Here is a 20,760-nt window from a genome sequence, read left to right as displayed (position 1 = left end):
TTATTTGAAATGCAAGAATGTAAGTTTATATGCCGGCCCATTTTGGTGAACAACCTGGGTTGCTCTTGCTGATATATTCATCCACCAATAAAAAAGTGTTGTCCAGAGGTCAGAACCACAACAAAATCTTGGATGACTTCTTTTTCAAATAAAGATAGCAAGAGAAGGAAGACAAATTGATAATAGGAGTAAATTAAAAAGTTGCTTAAAATTGCATGCTCTATCGGAGTCAAGAAAGAAAAAATGTGGGTTCAGTGTCCCTTTAAGCACGGATTCTCAGCTCCTGTTATGTGTTACTGCCAAAGAACACCCCAATATGTGTTCAACAACATCTACTGAGTACAGTGATACCACCTATGCAAAGGGTTTGTTGGCTTCTTTGGGGAGTTAAAATGCCAAATTTCTGACATGTGTTTGTGATTTTTTTTCACATTTAACATATCTTCTTTGCTTATCTTCTTTTTGGGGGCCTTTTTACATACCCCAATTTATTTGCTTGCCATGAACGTGCATATATTTGAAAAGTTGACACCCCAATGTATTGTATATGGACTATTTTGATGCAACTGTTTTAGCCAAAATAATGGGAGACACTATGTGGTGGTAATTTTTTATTTTTACACACCCATTGATTTGTTACTGTGATTTAGGAGAGCTTGTTGTAAGTTATTGCAATAAAACACTCCAGGTTGTTTTCTGCAATACCCCCTGAGTACACCCATGCCCCCAATGCATAGGTTTGCCAGGATTTTGGGAAGGTTCAGTTACAATTGTATGACTTGTAATTTGAGTTGAAAGTAAGAGTATTTCTTCTGATAGGTCTATCTTTAGTTTGGGGCCTATCGCATACCCCAGTTTTATATATTGCCATGAAAGTGTATATGTTTGAAACGCTGACACCCCAAGGTATTGTATATGGAGTGCTTTAATGCAACCGTTTTAGCCAAAAAATTGGAGAAAGTGTATGGTGGTAATTTTTAAATTTTAATTTTTACACACACATTGCTTTCTGACTATGATTTAGGAGAGCCTGTTGTAAGTTATTGCAAGAAAACACTCCAGGTTGTTTTCTGCAAGTCCCCCTGAGTATACCCATGACCCCCATGCATAGGTTTGACAGGGGTTTTGGTAAAATACAGCACCAATTTTAGAACTTATAAAAAATAGAAAAGTGAAATTTAAAAATTGGGCACAGTAAAAGTAAAACAAAAGCAAACAAACAAACTCAGTAACAGTAAACGTAACCAAACCCCCCCCACCCCCCAAAAAAAACACAACGGAAAATGTAAAAAATAATACAAAAATTACCAGTGTGTGATACCTCTTGACGCACTCCCCAATGCAGAGTCCAGGCTATCCAGGGCAATCAGGATAGTAAAATGTGGTGTCCTTTCTCTGTCCCCTCTTGGTACAGACTCTGCATTTTTTTCTGAGGATTCTGCTTCGCCGCAGTAGGGGGGATTTTGAAAATAAAATGGGTAGCCCAAACTATGCTCTCTTCCATCACCACCCGGGAAGCTGGTGCATCTTGGTACAAAATCCCCGAAGTGATCTGGAGCTGAAACTGTAAAAAAGTCAGTTTCATTTTGGGGTTTGCTTTTTTGAACAACAATAAAGCGTTGTGGGTTGCAATCTGCATTAAGTAAACTGCAACCTTTTTGTACCAGGCCGTTGTCTTCCTCATAATTAGGTAGGGCTGCAGCAGCTGATCTGCTAGATCAACCCCACCCAAATGCCAGTTATAAGCCTTTATGCACACTGGCTTCATGGTGCTCTCAGCTCTGCCACGTACAGAGACCACCACAGTCCTCTCTGTATAGATGGTGGTAAGGAGGTATACATCCTTCTTGTCTCTATACTTAACTGCCAACAGCTCCTTTTGACGTAAAGCTGAGGTCTCCCCCTTTGTAGCCAGGTGCGTGCACGTTGTCCTGGGAAACCTGTGCAGTTCTTTTGAATTGTACCGCAAGCTACTGTATCAACACAATACAGTAGCTTTAACAAAAGGACACTTGTATAGGAATGATCTAAATACAAGTGGTACCCTTTGTTTATCAGTTGTAATATCAGGTCCCAGACAATCTTGCCATGGTTCCCATATGTTCTGGGCAGCCTGAAGGGTCAAGGTGGATATTCTTTCCCTTGTACACCCAGAAGGTCTGAGTATACCCAGTCTCACTCTCACAGAGCTTATACACCTTTAATCCATACCTGGAGCACTTGGAAGGAATATACTGCTTGAATCCCAGCCCTCCCTTATACTTCATCAGGTATTCAACCACACATATATTCCTGCCAGGTGTATAAGCCTCTGCAAACCTGGCAGTAAAGTGGGTAATCAGGGGGTGGATTTTATACAGTCTATCAAACTGGAGATACTCCCTAGGGGGACACAGGCTGTTGTCACTGAAGTGCACGAAATGTAGAATCAATTCATACCTCTTCCTCGACATACTCGGGGAGAAAATGGGGGTAGATCAAATTGGGCTACTGCTCCAGTAGGAGGGGATGGAGGTTTTTTTTTTATGATGCCCATCAGCATAGTCAATGCCCAGAATTTTTTAAATTCTGGCACATCGATGGGGACCCATTGCTGCTTTGCCAAAAAAAGAGTCAGGCTTTGCAGCATGGAACTGATGGGCATATAAATTAGTTTGGGCGACAATGTTCCCCAATAGATTATTGCCCAGAAACACCTTCATAAACTGTTGGGGGCTAAATCCTGCCACAGCCACATTGATGCCAGAATTTGCAGTGAAAGGTGGGATATCTGACTTCTGGTGATGAGGCATTACTCACTCTTCAGCGGCAATGGCAGCTGGAGCAACAAATCTCCTTCTGACAGGGGGGCTAGCAGCCACAGATACATCACTATCAGTTAAGACTGTATCTAATGATGTATCTGAGCATATGGCAAGGTCAAAATTGGGGTCTGAGTCAGACATAGAGGCATCTGACTCTGATGCAAGGGTGGCATACGCCTCCTCAGCACTATATGTTCTCTGTGACATGATTTATTTGTATCTGTCACAGAGAAAAAAAATACTAAAAAAAATCAACACAAAATTTTAATTTAAATTAACTAAATTAACTAAATGGCTCTGAAAAGAGCCTTTGGGTCTCACAAAAAAAAATACAAAAAAATTAACCCCTAAAAAAATGCACAGAGAGCAAAAAAGTGCTGCTCTGATACTGCCAGTGATTTATAGTGATCACTGGCAAGCTATGGGTTAATGGCTCTTAAAAGGGCCTTTGGGTCTCACAATTTTTTTACAAAAACTAATTAAAACTAGCTAAATGGCTCTGAAAAGAGCCTTTGGGTCTCACAATAAATTACTAAAAAATAAAAACCCCTAAAGAAAATGCATAGAGAGCAAAAATGTGCTGCTGTGCTACTATCAGTTATTTATAGTGATCACTGGCAAACTAGGGGTTAATGGCTCTGAAAATAACCTTTGGGTCTCACAATTTTTAACAAATATATTATCTAAATCTCTCTCTCCTAAACACAGATTGATCTCTCTCTCTCTCTCTCTCTCTCTCTCTCTCCCACAAAAAAGTGAAGAGAGGGCGGTAGATCCACACTGGTCAGAGTCAATATTTCCTACTATTGACATGGTCAGACAAATGGAATATTTTATTAATAAAAAATGCATTATAGGGGCAAGCTCAGATTGGATGACCCTAGCCTGCCCTATGATGAGGCAGGCTAGGGACACCCCCAGAAGCCCCAGGATGCACTGGGCATCACATCTTTGAAGCCACATGGGGGAGGACAAGGGGGGCTATATGGGACTATTTTATTAAAAAAAATATATATATATATATATATATATATATATTTTATTTGTATGTTTTTTTACTAAGTGCCTCGACCAACCGAGGCACTTAGCACATTTACAGAGCTTTAGAAGCCTGCCCAATAGCTTCCGATGCTCTGCCTGACTGCTGGGCTCCACGTGGAGTGAAACCGGAAGTGATCGCCCAGCAGTCAGGAACAGTATTGCAGGATGCCTCAACATCGAGCATCACTTCCAGGGCTCAGATTACCTGAGGACGTGTCAGGCACGTCCTTTGTCTTTAACTGACACCCGTTGTAGGAGGTGCCTGACCGCAAGCTACTGTATCAACACAATACAGTAGCTTTAACAAAAGGACACTTGTATAGGAATGATTTAAATACAAGTGGTACCCTTTGTTTATCAGTTGTAATATCAGGTCCCAGACAATCTTGCCATGGTTCCCATATGTTCTGGGCAGCCTGAAGGGTCAAGGTGGATATTCTTTCCCTTGTACACCCAGAAGGTCTGAGTATACCCAGTCTCACTCTCACAGAGCTTATACACCTTTAATCCATACCTGGAGCACTTGGAAGGAATATACTGCTTGAATCCCAGCCCTCCCTTATACTTCATCAGGTATTCAACCACACATATATTCCTGCCAGGTGTATAAGCCTCTGCAAACCTGGCAGTAAAGTGGGTAATCAGGGGGTGGATTTTATACAGTCTATCAAACTGGAGATACTCCCTAGGGGGACACAGGCTGTTGTCACTGAAGTGCACGAAATGTAGAATCAATTCATACCTCTTCCTCGACATACTCGGGGAGAAAATGGGGGTAGATCAAATTGGGCTACTGCTCCAGTAGGAGGGGATGGAGGTTTTTTTTTTATGATGCCCATCAGCATAGTCAATGCCCAGAATTTTTTAAATTCTGGCACATCGATGGGGACCCATTGCTGCTTTGCCAAAAAAAGAGTCAGGCTTTGCAGCATGGAACTGATGGGCATATAAATTAGTTTGGGCGACAATGTTCCCCAATAGATTATTGCCCAGAAACACCTTCATAAACTGTTGGGGGCTAAATCCTGCCACAGCCACATTGATGCCAGAATTTGCAGTGAAAGGTGGGATATCTGACTTCTGGTGATGAGGCATTACTCACTCTTCAGCGGCAATGGCAGCTGGAGCAACAAATCTCCTTCTGACAGGGGGGCTAGCAGCCACAGATACATCACTATCAGTTGAGACTGTATCTAATGATGTATCTGAGCATATGGCAAGGTCAAAATTGGGGTCTGAGTCAGACATAGAGGCATCTGACTCTGATGCAAGGGTGGCATACGCCTCCTCAGCACTATATGTTCTCTGTGACATGATTTATTTGTATCTGTCACAGAGAAAAAAAATACTAAAAAAAATCAACACAAAATTTTAATTTAAATTAACTAAATTAACTAAATGGCTCTGAAAAGAGCCTTTGGGTCTCACAAAAAAAAATACAAAAAAATTAACCCCTAAAAAAATGCACAGAGAGCAAAAAAGTGCTGCTCTGATACTGCCAGTGATTTATAGTGATCACTGGCAAGCTATGGGTTAATGGCTCTTAAAAGGGCCTTTGGGTCTCACAATTTTTTTACAAAAACTAATTAAAACTAGCTAAATGGCTCTGAAAAGAGCCTTTGGGTCTCACAATAAATTACTAAAAAATAAAAACCCCTAAAGAAAATGCATAGAGAGCAAAAATGTGCTGCTGTGCTACTATCAGTGATTTATAGTGATCACTGGCAAACTAGGGGTTAATGGCTCTGAAAATAACCTTTGGGTCTCACAATTTTTAACAAATATATTATCTAAATCTCTCTCTCCTAAACACAGATTGATCTCTCTCTCTCTCTCTCCCACAAAAAAGTGAAGAGAGGGCGGTAGATCCACACTGGTCAGAGTCAATATTTCCTACTATTGACATGGTCAGACAAATGGAATATTTTATTAATAAAAAATGCATTATAGGGGCAAGCTCAGATTGGATGACCCTAGCCTGCCCTATGATGAGGCAGGCTAGGGACACCCCCAGAAGCCCCAGGATGCACTGGGCATCACATCTTTGAAGCCACATGGGGGAGGACAAGGGGGGCTATATGGGACTATTTTATTAAAAAATATATATATATATATATTTTATTTGTATGTTTTTTTACTAAGTGCCTCGACCAACCGAGGCACTTAGCACATTTACAGAGCTTTAGAAGCCTGCCCAATAGCTTCCGATGCTCTGCCTGACTGCTGGGCTCCACGTGGAGTGAAACCGGAAGTGATCGCCCAGCAGTCAGGAACAGTATTGCAGGATGCCTCAACATCGAGCATCACTTCCAGATTACCTGAGGACGTGTCAGGCACGTCCTTTGTCTTTAACTGACACCCGTTGTAGGAGGTGCGACACGTCCTCGGTCGCCAAAGGGGTTAAACCATAAAGTCAGGCATTTCTCAAAGCTTCAATCCTACCAAATTGGTACCTACAATCCTCAATCTCTGTTTCTTGTCACTAAAAGACATGCACCCCACCACCCAGCTGCTACAACAATAAGGGAGTAAAGGAGCTTCTCCTCACAATTTAGTTGTGGATTGATGGCTGCTTTTACAACCTCCCATCTCTTTAACTGTTCCCTCTATCCAAAAGTATATGATCCCTCTACTATTGATGCTTTCATACACAGGTAATCTATAATGTTCTACTGAAAATATGGTCTTCTCAGGAATCGTACACATAATTCAGGATGAGGCCTAAGTAGTAATCTGTAAAGTTGCATTATAATACTAATACCTATTTCTATGCAACCAACAGGTATGACAAGTATTTTTGAGATACAATGCTTACCTGCATGCTAAAAGAAAGGTTATTAGGTGGTTTAAGGCTGGGAGCTTTCCTGAACAAATCCTTACAACCAATATTCAGTTATAGGGGCGGATTTAATAAGTAGCGGATGCTGCTTTATCTGCCCTGTAGTTGACACCCCCTGTAGAGGACAATTGGTTTCATGACATCTTAGCTTTCTTAATTTACCTGTGCTTTCTTTCCAGCTGAATTTTGTTAATGATAAACAGAAGTAATTCCTTATTATTTCCAAAGGGGAATATCTTCAAAACATCATAGAAATAGCTCTAAAGCAACACACAATGGGTTGATAGGCACCAATAGCAGTAGACATGCTGGAATACAACAGTAAAATCACAACAAGGTGTGTGGGTAGGTGTACCACGATGGACAGCCCAAAATGTCTGCAAAAGCATGTAGAGAACAAAAATAATGATTAAGTCTAGATTTTTTTGAAAATACTTAAAGGGACTCTAAAGTAAAAATTAAACTTAAATGTACTGGATAGAGCATGACATTTTAAACAACTTTCCATTTTACTTCTGTTATCAATTTTGCTTAGTTCACTTGCTATCCTTTGTTAAAGAATAATTCTAGGTGAGCTCAGGAGTGTGCATGTGTCTCTAGCCATTTGGCAGCAGTGTTTGCAACATTGTTTATATCAATATTATACATACTTGCAAATACTGCTGCCATAGACTGCTAAAGCCATGTGCTCCTGAGCTCCTACCAGGCTACCTATCTTTACTTTTGACAAATGTTATCAAGAGAACAAAGCAAATTTAATAATATGAGTAAATTGGAAAGTTGTTTACAATCCCATGCTCTATCTGAATCACGAAAGTTCAATTTTGACTTTACTATCCTTTTAACCTTACAAAAATGATTAAGTAAATTAATATAATCTCCCTTTAATACTCTTGAAGTATAACTGATTAAACTGGACAAAGGAAAAACTGTTATTAGTTATTTGCAAGCCCTACCATATTTTGTAGTGTTGAATTACACAAGGCTTTATATATTGCCATACATATTGGGTTCCATTTATCATGCTGCGATAGCAGCTTCGGAGCCCTGGAATTTCAGGCTTGTGTGAGTGAGCCTGAAACACTAGTTAAGTAGCAGAGAAATGGATTGAGATGATTGAAAGCCCCTTCTTGTGCGTAAATGCCAGTGCATTAATAGGGCATTAGATAATGGTGTTGTGGAATATTTAGATTTTGGTTGGTTTGCTTCTCTGAATAAATGGCTTTAAAGAGCTTTTGAATGTGTTGATCTTTGGTGTTGGAAACTATTATGAAGTTGAACTCCAACTCCCAGTGACTTGGAATGCGTTTTCTTGTTTGAAAAACAAGAGTCAAATGTCCACGAAAAGATAAGTATATCAAAACGTATTTAAATCAGCTCCATCTGCATGACAATATACATATGAAATTACCATTATATGATGACAGGACTCTGTTTTGAATGACACTGAATAGTAATATAATATTAGGTCCTGATAGCTTTTTTCAATGACCAACCAAATAAGGAGCTTTTGAGCCCAGCTGTTATACCACTACTGCATATATCGGGTTCGATTTATCAAGGGCAAAATGGCCCCTAAAGCCTTCAGGCTCACCGGAAACAGCAGTTAAGAAGCAGCGGTCTTAAGACCACTCGGGGGACAGCAATCAACCCAATCAGATATGATCAGGTTGATTGACACCCCTGCTAGCGGCCGATTGGCCACAAATCTGCAGGTGGCGGCATTGGACAAGTAGTTCACCAGAACTGCTTGTGCAATGTTAAATGCTGACAGTGTATGCTGTCAGCATTCAGCGATGTTGGATGGACATGATTCGCTACAGCAAATCATATCCGTCCGCCATTTGGTAAATTGGCTCTATCATGTTAAGTACCAGCATTGCTGCTAGTAAGCCTAATTATGACCACCCCTTCACAGTAAAATGTAACCGTGTCTTAGCTTCCTGTGATTAATTCATTTAATCTACGTAATTTTGTTGTTTGACATTTTGACATCACATTTCCATTAAGAGACAATTGACAAAACTGGTACTTGAATCTAATTTCTATTTTATTTTATTTTTAAATATAAGTAAAATATTTAATACATCACCTGTGAAAATATCTGCATTTCCACCTGTCTAACAGGAATAACACTTTAAATCCTTGAATAGAAACATATTTGCAATATACATGTATTAGCAAAAATGATTCATGTAAAAGTTATCACCGTTTTAGTGCTAGCATTTTTCTCAGCACGTGCATGTGAAGCATAGCTAGATATTCTCAGTGCACCAGCATTTTAAATACGGCAACTGCTCAGAGTATCAGTGGGGCTTGTATCATGTATACAATTAACAAATTGAGGCATTACCAGATGGTACAATCACCTTAGGCTCCCTGAGCAAGTGCTGTGTTTAAAATGCAGGTGCATGTTGCATACTTAAATACTCTTTTGAAATAGCTATAGCTTTAATAAGAAGCATTTTTGCTAATACATCTATATAAAAATGCTTTGATTCAAAATTGAAATGCATCCATGTGGATTCCAATTTTGGCTAGAATGTCCCTTTAAGTTTCACTAAAATTTAGTAGGCAAAATAACTATAAATGTATTAGTTTTCAGTACTTAGAAATGTGTTAGAGACTATTGTAAAACTATTCTAAAATGTATTATTCACATAAAAATCATTAATGGCTTTATTCTCTAATTTCTGTGTTTTAGGCTGTTTTCAGCTTTGTAATGTTTTTCGATCACATGACATGGAAATTGACCAATGTTTGCTGGAATCTCTACCTTTGGGACAGCGGCAGAGGCTTGTGAGGCGCATGCGCTGTGAACAAATTAAGGCCTACTATGAACGTGAAAAGGCTTTGCAGAAACAAGATGGGTACAGAAAAAGAAGTAGACAACGGAAGAACTATAGAGTGAATTTTCATCTTTTTGACAAAATACAAGATGCTATTATAAATCACAACGATAAAGAAGGTAAGTGTAGGTTTTGTTATGGCTTTTTGCATTGTCTTGAATGTTAAACTTAAGCCAATTGTGATCCAGTTTTATTTTGACTCTAAAAAACAAAGAAAAAACAAAACTGTCTAATTATATTGAATTGAGTAAATTTACTAAGGAAAAAAAGGAACACTCCAAGAGGTAGATTTAACAAGCAGCGGATGCTGCTTTCTACGCCCAAAGTTTCAGGCTCCGATCGGGATGATTGACACCCCCTGCTAGCGTGCAGGGGGCAGCATTGCACAAGAGATGCTTGTGCAGTGTTAAATTAGCGATGTTGGACGGACATGATTCACTACATCGAATCATGTCTGTCCGGCACTTGATAAATTAACCCCCAAATCGATCACATAACTAAACAGCTACAACTATAATTTTGTGTGTATAACTTTGTTACTAATTATTTAATAATATGATCAAACTTGAATTTAAAGCTGGAATGCAATATTAGGCTTTGGTATTTCATTGGAAGTTTGAGCTGGAACACAGTTTTCACGCTTTACTGTTACATACATGCTAGATTCAGTTTTGTTCTATTGCTGCATAGGTTATGAATGAATCATATTTCCATATCTAAATATCAGTGTCCCAGCCCTTCCCTGATGCTTGGCCTTTGGTTCCTCTGATTTCCATACACTTTCTTACCTTTTGTAGGAACATTTATTCTCTTTATTAATTGGGGTCTGATGATCCAAAATTCGCTGGCATGGAGATAAATCACACATAATCTTTTCGTGCTTATTATGCATAGAGACCGTCATAGCTAGATTAACTGCTCACAAGGTAAAATTTGCTGTTGTAAAATTCTTTGAGGTACCTTCAGTACTAATGAGACTTCTTAGATAATCTGGCCAAAGCGGAGAGTTTTAGATTATCAGGCCCTTCGTGAGTAGGATGAGCTTTCAGTGTTTAGGTCTCTGTTTCACACAGGAGATTAAAGTTTTGCTTAAAGTGTCAGTAAACCTTCAAAATAATGTTATATAATTCTGCACATAGTGCAGAATTATATAACATTATATTAGCCTTATCTTTATAAAACGTAATATTCCCTTTGAATTTTAAAAAAACCCAGCTGTTTTACAGACCCGCTCTCTGTGCTCTTCTGAGCGGGTCTGTTTTATTCACACAGCGCATCAGGCCAGCTGTATAGTCACAGCCCGGCCCGACCGCGCCATAACACTAAGTGCAGCTCGCTCCTGCTGTCAGGATACGCTGTGTGAATAAAACAGACCCGCTCAGAAGAGCACAAAGAGCGGGTCTTTAAATTCAAAGGGAATATTATGTTTTATAAAGTTTGCGCTAATATAATGTTATATAATTCTGCACTATGTGCAGAATTATATAACATTATTTTTGAGGTTTACTGTCCCTTTAAGGTAGTGCTTTCAACTTTTGACATTATGACAAATGTAAAAGTTTTAATAATATGAATTGAAGATGAATATTATAGTATTATTTATCTCTATTGTGTCAAACATTTTTATATATGGTCTGGTTATATATTGAATTCTTCTGAAACCCTTTTGAAACACTATTTTCCCTGAATCATTTTGAAAAAATGAGGTTCCTGTTGTACATATTTCTAGTGGCGACTCTAGGAACAATATTAGGGGGGGGGGGGCACATAAGATACCAAAGTCAAAACTGGGGGGCACTAATAATTTTCACCACTAAATCATACCACTGAAAATAAACTGAATAAATATATATATAAATAAAATTCCAAAATACCAGAGTAATGCTGTATGCAATGATACCTTTTTAGTGTACTAACCTAAATTCTTAAAAAGACAAGCTTTCGAGAGTTTTTCTTTCTTCCTCAGGTATTGCTTCAGACCTGAGAGAGAGGAAAACACTCAAAAAGTTTTCTTTATAGTTTAAAGCAATTTCAGCAAAAATCAGGGCTCTGTAACCCCCTCCCCTATGTTAAATATGTCACTAATAAAGACCAATGAACAGACCCTGAGTGTTTGTTGGTGTGTGTGTGTGTAACTATCTAATAGATTGAAAAGGCTATAGGAGCGCTTGGGATGCCTGTATAGGAATCTTAGCTGAGTAGAGTCAATGGGATTATTATACAAAACCAATTCTTTAAAAAGGTTCTAAAAATACGTATTTATTATACAATATTAAAAAACAATATTAAAAACAAAAGATATAACCAATGGTATATATGCAATTATACCATATCTAGAATAGGGTATATGCCCTATCTAATCAGTACAAATAAAAGGTCTCATTTACAACATATGATCCAGACCATAGGTATCTCGTTTAGCCAGTTATACTAAGCACATATATATTACATATGTTGTGCATATAAATTGCCAATACAGGTGATAACGTCGTTAACAATGAGATATGGTTAACCTAAAAATGTGTAAAAATGTGTGAAAATTATATAAAAAATCCAAAAAATCAAAAGATATCAAAAAATACCAAAAAATAGGTGTACACCTTTAAAAAATCCTTAAAAATTTAGTGTCATTATCTTTGCAAACGAGATACCAATGGTCTGGATCATATGTTGTAAATGAGACCTTTTATTTGTACTGATTAGATAGGGTATATACCCTATTCTAGATATGGTATAATTGCATATATACCATTGGTTATATCTATTGTTTTTTAATATTGTTTTTTAATATTGTATAATAAATACGTATTTTTAGAACCTTTTTAAAGAATTGGTTTTGTATAATAATCCCATTGACTCTACTCAGCTAAGATTCCTATACAGGCATCCCAAGCGCTCCTATAGCCTTTTCAATCTGATACTTTTAAGGTCTGGTCAAGAGATCTTGCACACAGGAGCTAGAGTAGTAGCACTCTTAGGTGGTGGGGAAAAGTATACTATCGTTGTAACTATCTAATACTCCATGTACCAATTTACACAGCCAGCCACTACTTCAAAATACATACAAACAGAGACACATAAATACACACACACACATACATACACACACATGCATATACACACACACACTTAAATACACACACACAGTAACACACATATGCATACACACACATACATACACACACACACAGTTACACACATGCATATACACACACATACATACACACACACACAGATACACACACACAACATACACACACCCACACATACACACACATACATACAGTTACACATACTTACACAGTTACACACATACAAACACACATTACACATACATACATACATAAATACACACACATACACACACAATTATACATACATACACACATACACATTCATTCACACACACACACATACACACAAACATTATACATACATACATACATACACATTCACACACACATACATACACATTCACATACACACATACACATTCACTCACACACACACACACACACACACATTATACATACATACACCCACACACACATTCACACACATACATACACACACACACATACATACACACATTCACACACAAACATTATACATACATACACACACACACACACATACATACACACATACACATACATACATACACACATATACACACACACACACACACACACACAAATACATACATACCCACACACATACACACACATGCATACACACACACATATACATACACACACACATACATACACAAACACACACACAAACATTATACATGTATACACACATACAGTACATACACACAAATAAGATCCTTTTTATTGCAGAGATCACCAATAAAAAAATTGCACCCACTCATTCTGAAATCCCTGACTAATATCAAACACATTGACAGAGTATCCTTTATCTAGCAAACGCTCCACCATATATTGTCTACTGCCAATTACTGTGCATTTTTTTTATGGCTGCTAGCAGATCTTTTCCGGGACACTCTGATTGGCAGAAAGTAACCAGACGTGGCCAATAGAACGTGTGGACTTTCGCCCGTTACCTATGACTACAAGTAATGCCACACGCTTGCTAGACACAGTGCTGCATATTCATGCATTTTCGTGCTGCCCATATTACTACTACAACACATGCATGCTCCATACCAGCAGCACATATTACCACCCTTGTTTACATACAGTATTTCTCTGTAACAAGCAGCCCCGGGACCTGAGATGCATCATACATCATACTCACATTCACAGGCCGGGTATGGGCCGCTCTTCGCACCATGCTGAAGATGCTCAGGAAGTAAGCCAGTTACCGGGACTGGAGGCAGAGTGACAGCAAGTGGGAGGTTGTGGGAGGGACTGATGATGAGTTAGAGGCTGGTAATGGGGAGGGACCCACCGATTGTAAGAGGAGCAAATTAGAGGGAGGGATAGTCACAGAGCAAGGAGAAGGGTGGAGGAGCTCAGCCGAGGCGGGAAATAGGAGGGGTAGATGGAGATCATGGGAGGGAGCAGATAGCAGTAGGTGGGGTCTACAGGGATAATTGGTGGGAGGCACTCTCAGTCATTTATTCTAAAATTAAAAACCCAGGCCGTTCACAAACTTCACACAAATGCCATGGCTGGCGGGCGGCACATGGAGGGGCAGAGGTTCTTTAGGGGGGAAATTGCCCCTCCTTGCCCCCCATGTAGTGACGCCACTGCATATGTCTATATCTATTTAATTCAAAAGTACCACTTTTCCATTACTCTTTTAATGATGGTACAGATAGGTGAGATAAGGTAACTTTTGATAAAACGTTTAGCAAGTTGTTGGACTAAAAGAAAATTTCTAACTAGGCAATCTAGTCAAACACCAAACTTTGTTCTATCTCTTAAGGGAACATTATTGGGAAACCTACTGACAAAATTGAATGGCCTAAAATACATTAGAATTTTCATGCAAAAAAAAGTCAATCCACAGTACAAAGACGAAGACTGGCTTAAATGTATGAATGCATTTTTTTAAATTTACCATTAGTATCAGCTCATTCCAAGAGACATATTTATCAAGCCCCGAATGGAGCTTGATGCCCCTTGTTTCCGGTGAGCCTTCAGGCTCACCAGCAACAGAAAATATGAAGCAGCGGTCTAAAGACCGCTGCTCCATAACTTGTCCGCCTGCTCTGAGGCCGCGGACAGAAATCAACCCGATCGAATACGATCAGGTTGATTGACACCCTTTGCTGGGTTGAAATGTTCCTAGTTGAGAGAAGGATTGCCTGGTATTTCCAAGCTAGACTGACCTTGTTAGGAGGGATCAGATTGATATAATTCAGGAACATTCCTCTCTGTGAAAAGCACCATTGCGCTAATAGAGTCTGCTCCTAGGTGGTAAATTGTCATAGAACAAGCTACTGAGCTGATGTTCATTCCTGAAAGGTCCCTTCTTTTTCTGTATATACCTTCCATAGGAATGTTTTAAATGTTCAAATGTTTCTATTACATCCTTCACGCTAGAGTCAGTTTTGTGTTTGCTTCTTTATAGGTAACATTGGGTGCTTCTTTATAGGTAACATTCAAGCTTATTTGCTTACAGTTTCCATATATTTTAAGCCATGTGTGTATTTTCCTGCTTATTTAAAAATAAATACAACAGAATGTGTGTCCTGTGATGCAGAGAAGTGGATGCAGTTTGCACGCTAATAGGAAGCTCAGCACTACACACAAAATTCAAGCAAAAGCTTGTATAGTTATTGAAAACCATACAAATGTATGTATCTTAGATTGTAAATAACATAAACATTTATACCTTGTCATTTAATCAGGTTTGTACAATTGCTAACAATAAAGTTTGCCAGCAAGCTGATGGGAACTTTTGTATTGTGATATAGTGCAAATAAGCCTGAGCATGACAAATCTTCTATTTTTAAAAGCTATTTCACACAAAATGCATGGTGGAGGTGTGAAAAATGCAAACAAGAATTGTTTCCTGCACCACACTATGCAATTGGTGAATTGTGAATGAGACAACTGCTATTTATGCTGTTTCACATGATATTGTGTCAATATTCAAAGGGGATTTTAAAATGATTATAGAATACTCCAGATTTTGAATAGGATTGTTAGGCTGTGTTTTTGTCATTGATACATGCATATGGGTCAGTTTGCTAACACCCTACCTATTAGACTCATATACATCACAATAGTTTAAGAGAAAACAAGATTTATAATTTTAAAAAATCAGTTTCTATATATTTGCCTTATGTCTGACCTGTCTCCTGAGACATTTAACATTCACTCCCCAGATAGATCTTAGTTTGGTTATGCATGTTATAAAATTGCTAGAATTTTTTTTTTCAGGAAATAGGAAGGTTTATAACATTCTTCTGAGAAGTGATTTTCCATTCTAGGTGATACTATGCTAGATACCAACCAGACATGTTTTTTACCTTGTTCATAAACAACATTGATTAAACCCTTCCTGCTAGTTACATAGCAATGACTCTTCTCTGTTAATAATAATCAGAATTTACAGTTTCTGCCCCACAGTAGAGAAATTCAGCCATCAGCTGCATGAGTAACATCAACAGAAGAACAAGGGCCTAGTTTTTTGAAGCTCTCTGCTCAGATTAGAATATCTAAACTGATAAGCCAACACTGCAAGATCCCTCATAAGATTCTTAAAAAGAAAAGAAAAATGTTGCTATGGGCCCGATTTAACAACTACAGGGCGGATGAGGTTCCTTGTCATGAACCTCGTCCGCCCAGCTCCCTGGCGAGTGGGCATCAGTATGCTGCTCACAGTTAAAGGGATATGAAACCCCAAAAAATTATTTTGTTATTGAGACAGAGCATACAATTTAAAAAACGTTTCCAATTTACTTCTATTATCAAATTTGCTTTGTTCCTATGGTATTCTTTGTTGAAGAGGTACCTTGGTAGCTGCCTGGGTCACTGCATAGCAGGAAATAGTGCTGCCATCTAGTGCTCTTGCAAATGGATAACATTCTTTAAAAACTGCTGCTATATAGTGCTCCGGACATTGGCAAGTTCCTAAGCTTACATCCCTGCTTTTCAGCAAAATATACCAAGAGAACAAAGAAAAATTGATATTAGAAGTAAATGAGAAAGGTGTTTAAAATTGCATGTCTTTGGGTTTCATATCCCTTTAACATTGCACAATTCGCTGTTTGTTCAAAGCCGCCCCCTGCTTGCGAGCGGCCAATTGTGTGCAAGAGGGGACTGTCAATCAACCCAATCCGATTGGATCAAGATGATTGCTATCCACCACCTAAAGTGTTGCAGAGAGGTTTCAGGCTCGCTCAGATCAACCTTGTAATGTTGGGGCTCCTAAGCTGCTATAACAGCTTGGTAAATAGTGCCCTTTATTTTACTAAGGGCTCGATGATCGAAAGCTCTCAGCTCTGGCGAAATGATCTAACAAGTCTTGTACTCTGAGGTGCCGCAAACAATTGTAGAAATACACATTTAAGCTTGAGAGTTGTTTATCTAGTTAAACATGATTCTAGATATGTAAAGGAGAGACACCGACATTACAATAAAATGCTAAAAATTAGCCCCCAAAGATTTTGCGAGATTTCTCTACATGCTGGCGAGTTTTTGATCATTGGGCCCTAAAAGGCTTTCCTCCATGCATTACTTGCTTCATGGTATGAGATGTTTGTTGCATATTCACTTACAACTAGATTACGAGTTTTGCATTATGAGTCAAATTGGATCGTTATGGCCCATAGCGCTTCATTTTCTCTAACGCTGCTATTACAAGTCTTGTCGGTATAGGTGTACCGCACACCTTTTAGTCATGCAACGTCAGTACCCCACTTTTAAAAAAGTCCTTTTTCAATGGGACTCCCATAGCGCCGGTATTACAAGTTTGCCTGGGAGGCCAAAAAGTGAGCGGTACACCCTATACTGACAAGATCCGTACTGCCATCTAAAGTCACTAGTTATGAGTTTTATGTTACAAAGCTGTACCATAAAACTCATAACTAAAGTGTTAAAAAGTACACTAATACCCATAAACTACCTATTAACCCCTAAACCGAGGCCCTCCCGCATCGCAAACACTATAATAAGGTTATTCACCCCTAATCTGCCCCTCTGGACATCGCTGCCTCTATTAAAATGTATTAACCCCTATTCCGCTACTCCCCGACATCGTCACCACTATAATAAACCTATTTACCCCTAAACCGCTGCCCTCCTGCATCGCAAACACTATTTAAATATAATTAACTTCTAATCTGCCATCAGCCCACACCGCCGCTATAATAAACCTATTAACCCCTAAACCGCAAGCCCCCCGCAATGAAATATTATTAAATAAGCTATTAACCTCTAAACCAAAAGCCCCCACAACGAAATATACTAAAATAAACTATTAACCCCTAAAGCTAACGCCGCCTAACTTTATATTAAAATTACAATTTCCCTATCTTAAATTAAATTAAAACTCACCTGTCAAATTAAATACATTAATTTTAAACTAACAATAAAACTAAGATAATTATTAAACTACAATTAAACTAACTACCAATTAAATTAAACTAAACTACACATTAAAAAGATCCTTGGCATTGCTCCAAAGATATCAGCTTTTTTACCTGTAAGAAAAATACAAACACCCCCTAACAGTAAAACCCACCACCCCCAAAATAAAATAACTATCTAAAAAAAACTAAGCTCCCCATTGCCTTGAAAAGCGCATTTGTATGGACATTGCCCTTAAAAGGGCATTTAGCTCTTTTACATGCCCAGAACCTAAACTAAAAATAAAACCCACCAAAAAACCCTTAAAAAACCCTAACACTAACCCCCGATGATTCACTTACAGTTCTTGAAGTCCCACTTGAAGGATCCATCCAGCCGGCGAAGTCCTCATCCATGCGGCAAGAAGTCGTCATCCAGGCGGCCTCTTCCATCTTCATCCAGCCGGCGAAGTCCTCATCCAGGTGACAAGAAGTCTTCATTTAGATGGCATCTTCTAGCTTCATCTATCTGGCCCAGAGCGGGTCCATCCTGAAGTCATCCGACGCAGACCATCCTCTTCATACGGTCGCTGTCGTAGGATTAGAGCTGTTAAAATCCTATTGGCTGTTCCAATCAGCCAGTAGGATTAGAGCTGCTAAAATCCTATTGACTGCTCCAATCAGCCAATCAGCCAATAGAATAAGAGCTGCTAAAATCAGCCAATAGGATTTTAGCAGCTCTAATCCTATTGGCTGATTGAAATCTTTCAACCAATAGGAATGCAAGGGACGCCATCTTGGATGACGTCACTTGCATTGAAGTTCTAGTTTACGGCAGCGACCGTATGAAGAGGATGCTCCATGCCAGATGTCTTCAAGATGGACCTGCTCTGCGCCGGATGGATGAAGATAGAAGATGCCGTCTGGATGAAGACTTCTTGCTGCCTGGATGAGGACTGCGCCGGCTGGATGGATCCTTCAAGCGGGTCTTCAAGAACTGTAAGTGTATCATCGGGAGTTAGTGTTAGGTTTTTTTAAGGGTTTTTTGGGTGGGTTTTATTTTTAGTTTAGGGTCTGGGCATGTAAAAGAGCTAAATGCCCTTTTAAGGGCAATGCCCATACAAATGCCCTTTTCAGGGCAATGCGTAGCTTAGTTTTTTTTAGATAGTTATTTTATTTGAGGGGGTTGGTTGTGGGGGTGGTGGGTTTTACTGTTGGGGGGGGTGTTTGTACTTTTTTTACAGGTAAAAGAGCTGTTATTTTTCCTTCTAAGGGCCATTGGTAGTTTATTGTAGGCTAGTTATTTTTTTTTATTTTTTTTTGGGGGGGGCTTTTTTATTTTGATAGGGCTATTAGATTAGATGTAATTCTTTTTTTATTTTTGATAATTTGTTTCTTATTTTTTGTAATTTAGTGTTTGTTTTTTTATGTAATTTAGTTATTTTTATTTTTAGTAATTTTAGTGTTTATTTTTTTTTTGTAATGTTAGGTTTTAGTGTAAGGCAAGTTAGGTTTTATTTGACAGGTAAGTTTGTATTTATTTTAAGTAGGTAGTTAGTAAATAGTTAATAACTATTTAATAACTAGTCTACCTAGTTAAAATAAATACAAACTTACCTGAAAAATAAAAATAAAACCTAAGCTAGCTACAATATAACTATTAGTTTTATTGTATCTAGCTTATGTTTTATTTTACAGGCAAGTTTGTATTTAGGTTAAAATAGTTATTATTTAGTTAATAATTGTAACTTTAGTTTAGCTGTATTTTAATTATGTTAAAGTTAAGGGGTGGTAGGCTTAGGGTTACGTTAGGGTTAGGGTTAGGTTTAGGGGTTAATGTATTTATTTAGTGGTAGTGATGTGGGAGGCCAGAGGTTTAGGGGTTAATAACTTTAGTATAGTGGCAGCGAAATCGGGAGTGGCAGATTAGGGGTAAATAGTTTTATGTAGGTGGCGGCGATGTTGGGGGTGGCAGATTAGGGGTTAATAACTGTATGTAGGTGGCGGCGATATCGGGGGCAGCAGATTAGGGGTTAATAACTGTATGTAGCTGGCGGCAATATTGGGGGCGGCAGATTAGGGGTTAATAACTGTATGTAGGTGGCGGTGATGTCGGGCGTGGCAGATTAGGGGTGTTTAGACTCAGGGTTTATGTTAGGGTGTTAGGTTTAAACGTAACTTTTTCTTTCCCCATAGACATCAATGGGGCTAAGTTCCGCGATCGCAGGTGTTAGGCTATTTTTTTTACAGCTCTCCCCATTGATGTCTAAGGGGAAATCGTGCACAAGCACGTCAAAGCAGCACTTTGTAGTTTAATTCACTTTATACTTTAGATTTTATACTTTAAGTTTTAGAACATTTAAACAATGTACGTTTTATTTTGATTTATAATGCATTTACATTTTGTATAGAGCAATACATTTATGATCATTTATGTTCACTTACAGCCTTTTTTATATAGTACTTAGCATTTTTAATGCAAATCTCACTCATTTATTTTATCATTTTTAGTTAGGTAAAGTTTGCTCAAAAGGTAAAGAGACAGTAAAGTCAAAATGAAACTTTCATTGTTGAAGCAGAACATGCAATTTTAACCAACTATCTAATTTACCTTTTTTTATCTCATTTGCTTTATTGCTGCTTCTTCAACAAAGGATATTAAGAAAAGTAAATTAGAAAGTTGGTTAAAATTGCATGTTCTCCCTCAACAATAAAAGTTTCATTTTGACTTTACTGTCT

The 20,760-nt window shown here is 38.4% G+C and overlaps 1 protein-coding gene across 1 annotated transcript in view; it reads left to right on the top strand.

Annotated features, from left to right (window-relative positions):
- Positions 1 to 9,396: 9,396 nt before the first annotated feature.
- Positions 9,397 to 20,760, top strand: part of MYO16 (myosin XVI) — a 944,954-nt gene continuing 933,590 nt past the window's right edge. The window contains exon 1 of the mRNA XM_053707787.1: positions 9,397 to 9,652. Coding sequence (XP_053563762.1) covers positions 9,427 to 9,652 — 226 coding nt within the window. The 5' untranslated portion in view covers positions 9,397 to 9,426. The remainder of the gene's footprint in view (positions 9,653 to 20,760) is intronic.

Source organism: Bombina bombina, chromosome 3 (genome assembly GCF_027579735.1).
Source record: "Bombina bombina isolate aBomBom1 chromosome 3, aBomBom1.pri, whole genome shotgun sequence".
NCBI lineage: Eukaryota > Metazoa > Chordata > Amphibia > Anura > Bombinatoridae > Bombina > Bombina bombina.
The sequence above is the reverse complement of the archived record's forward strand: the minus strand, read 5'-3'. Positions and strand labels throughout refer to the sequence as shown.